This window comes from Egretta garzetta, unplaced genomic scaffold (genome assembly GCF_000687185.1).
Source record: "Egretta garzetta isolate BGI_Z169 unplaced genomic scaffold, ASM68718v1 scaffold440, whole genome shotgun sequence".
NCBI classification, from domain to species: domain Eukaryota; kingdom Metazoa; phylum Chordata; class Aves; order Pelecaniformes; family Ardeidae; genus Egretta; species Egretta garzetta.
In genome coordinates this window covers 201,533-204,765 of record NW_009258293.1, presented here as the reverse complement: position 1 = coordinate 204,765, position 3,233 = coordinate 201,533, and the positions used below count along the sequence as shown (strand labels likewise).

Here is a 3,233-nt window from a genome sequence, read left to right as displayed (position 1 = left end):
CAGATCCTTTCTTCTTTACAGGCAAAAGATTCTGAACCCTCTGCTGAACAGGACAGCAAGGTGGCATCTGCAGAGCTGCTTGGTGGTGGCATGGCACCGGCTCTCTAACCACAACCAGGTGGCCATGCCCAGAGCCATCACCACGCTGGAACTGCTGGCCGAGAGCTGCCTCTCTTTGTGCAGAGGCCAGCAGGGACACTTGCCCCCAGTGCAGCAGGTGTAACTCACACCCGGTAACTTCTCCACCTACCTGAGGCTTCTTGTCCCTTTCCTCCGGAGAAGGTTCTGTTTCTCTGTACACCACAGCTTTGGTTACCAGCATGTCAGGATGCTGTAGTTTTGCCTCTTTGATTGCTAAAGCCAGTGCCTAAAAACCAAAAGGATGAAAGCGTTTATCGTCACCTCCCCGAAATGCGGTGTGTTTCTCTCAGCCCAGCAGAGCCAGCAACAGAAAGCAGCTGGAGCCGAGTGGGATTCCGGGAGGCCACGGGCACCGAGGTTCAAAGCTGAACCCACGGTAGCCTAGCAGACGAGGCAGGAGCACCACTGCTCGGGGATCCGTACGCCACTGGGATGCCTCGTGCACTGCCTTTCCCTTGCTGGTTTCTGTCTGTAGAGACGCACTATGTCCCAGGCTCCCTACTGAAACCCAAACAAAGGAACAGCAACAATTCTCTATGCAGCAAAACCCTAGAAAGATCTACAATAATAATCTAATTAAATTTATTATCATAGTTTTTTTAAAATCTAAAAATTATTTTAGAGCCTTTTAATACTTTAGCTCGTCAACTTTTCTTTTTAAGCAACAAATGCCAAAGGGTTAGGCCATGGGAGGATGACCCCACGGCCCTACAGAGTTGTCTTAGTCTCTGTTATTTCATCACAGAAGTGTGCCGCTTTTTGTTCTTCTCTCACGGAGGCAGATGCAAAGCACCACCACTTGGAGAGAGCCAGACTGTAGAAAAGCGTGCAGGAAGAGAGGAAGAACCTGGGTCACTGGAGCATTTCATCAGAAAAAGGGCAACTGCAAACGCGTGTTAAGAAAACAAAAAGGTGACCCTGTCATGGGGCTCTGTGCTGGGATGTGGCTTCTACTGCTGCTGGGCTGGGGCTTCAGGTGGGTGCCACTGTGCCCTGGGGGAACATGCACTGCCAGACCAAGCTGGTAGGTTTGGGGCCCACGGGGTCGGTTTTTGGAAAGAAGGAGTAAAGAGCTATGAGCCCGAATCAGAAACGTGCAGCGCTGCACCTGGGGGCAGCCAGAGCCAGGCAAAGCCTGCTCCTACCTGGTCCTGGTCCACATCTTCGTCTCCTGTGATAATGATGCGCTTCTCTATCCGGGTCTCTGAGAACCCTCCTTTCACAGTCTGCACAACGGGAAGAAAAGCACTCACCCACGGCACCCGACAAGCCAGTGCCAGGCAGTCACAGCTCTGCCCACAGGAGGACGCCAGCATCACCTTAGGAACTCCCCCCGTCATCCAGCACATCTCCCACCACCCTTGACTCAGTGCATGGTTAGAACTGGCCGGACACAGCTGGCCAGAGGCGGGGAGGAGAGGAAAAGGGACAAGTGGCAGGTACCGAGCCCCCCTCCCTCCTGCTCAGGTCCCTCACGGAGCTTCTGCTTTCATTGACGTGCACTTAATTTGTGAATGAAATGGCAACAGGTGAGGTCCTCTTGATGCAGCCTCGTCTCCTTTGTCTCCTAACATCACTCCCCCTTGCCTGCACTGCTCCAGCTCTAATAAACCAAACACACCCCACGCAAACGCAGCTCCCACAGCTGACACGAGGCGAGACGCTCCTGCATGGGTGCTGTGGGACCCCCGGGCCAGGGGGCGCTGGCGTCTGGCTCCAGGTGCGCCTGGGAACACTCGCCCCAGTCGCCAGGCTGGCACTGGCACGCGTGCTGCTGGCAGCCTAATTCAGAGTCCATTCCACCCTGTGGCTGGCACCAGGCGGCCAGTGACACCACACGCCACTCTCGCTCCTCACCCCAAAGCCTCCCTGCCCTCCCAGTCTGCCAAGGAGCAGAGCAGGCACAGCATGCATTCACAGTCCCCATGGATGGTACGCAGGTGACGAACACCTGATGCCCGGCTGTCCTGGCCGCAGTCACCCCTGGCTGGGTGGGACGGCCAGCACAGCAGGGCTGAACTGGGCCCGGGGGCATGGGCTGCTGTGCTGGCTCACCCTCCCCCCGAGGACAGCAAACACCTTTTCAGCTTGTAAGGAGGAGAGGGGCATTTTCTGCTGGACCAACCACAGCACAAACCCACCCATTCTCAAATTCCAGTGGCTTGCATCAGGAACCGCCCAGCTGCCCCCGCCGGAGCCGCTCTTACCTTGGTAACGTGGGTAGTGGTGGAAGTGGAGAGGGTTTCTGCAGTGGCACTGAATATGCTGGTGAGCACGTCCTTCCCCGCGGAGCCGCTGGTGATCTGCAGGACAGAGAGTAGCGGCGTCAGCGGGGACTCCATCACCAGCTCCTGGGGAGCTGGGACCTTCCCACTGGGATGCACCTACTCAGCCAAGCACAGGAGGGGAGAGAGTGGCAAGGAAAAAGAGACTCTGCACTGTGCTTCCAACTGGACCTTGGGTTTTTTGGGGGGTCAGGGAGAGGTTTCTGCAGCTACCCCCAGACCAGAGCCGCAGGGAAGGGCCCCTGCAGCAGGGAGATGATCTCATGGCTCTTCCTCATCCATCCTCAGGGCTACCCTAAGTGCAGAGCCCTCAGGCTACCTCGCTCTGCCCATCCCACTTGTGTGGGGAGGGCTGCGCTGGTGCCCCCACCGCATGGTCCTGGGCACGTCCTCCCCGCAGCACAGTGATGAGCCTGGGGCAGGGTGAGGTGATGGCCAGGCTTGACTCAATCGGGATGAGGCAGTCGAGTAGGAAAATGCTTTACGCAGGAAGGCCTGCTGCTGGGCAGGGCTGCCGATGGCCATCACCTCTGCTGGGAGCCAGCAGACTCTGACTGTGGCCTTGGGTGGCCAGGCAGGACACCCAGGGCTAAAAGTATCTCAGCCTGCTACAAGGCTCACCAGGGACTGGGCTATTTTTTAGGAATTACCCCCCTCCGGTGGATGCTCAAGGGGCATCTTTCACAGGGGAAAGGCTACGGGCAGGGGCTCCCCTGCCATCTCACCCCCCAACCTTCTGAGCATCCTTCTGCTCTTTGCAGAACCAACACACCAGACAAGGGGGCCAATGCTGGGAGGACAGAAGGG

General features: G+C 57.3%; 1 protein-coding gene across 1 annotated transcript in view; it reads right to left on the bottom strand.

The window, feature by feature from the left end:
• The window catches only part of EPB41L1 (erythrocyte membrane protein band 4.1 like 1), a 30,152-nt gene that overhangs the window by 2,941 nt on the left and 23,978 nt on the right, over positions 1-3,233 (bottom strand). The window contains exons 17-19 of the mRNA XM_035893279.1: positions 2,349-2,444; positions 1,287-1,367; positions 251-367 (exon numbers count right to left, since the gene is read on the bottom strand). Coding sequence (XP_035749172.1) covers positions 251-367; positions 1,287-1,367; positions 2,349-2,444 — 294 coding nt within the window. The remainder of the gene's footprint in view (positions 1-250; positions 368-1,286; positions 1,368-2,348; positions 2,445-3,233) is intronic.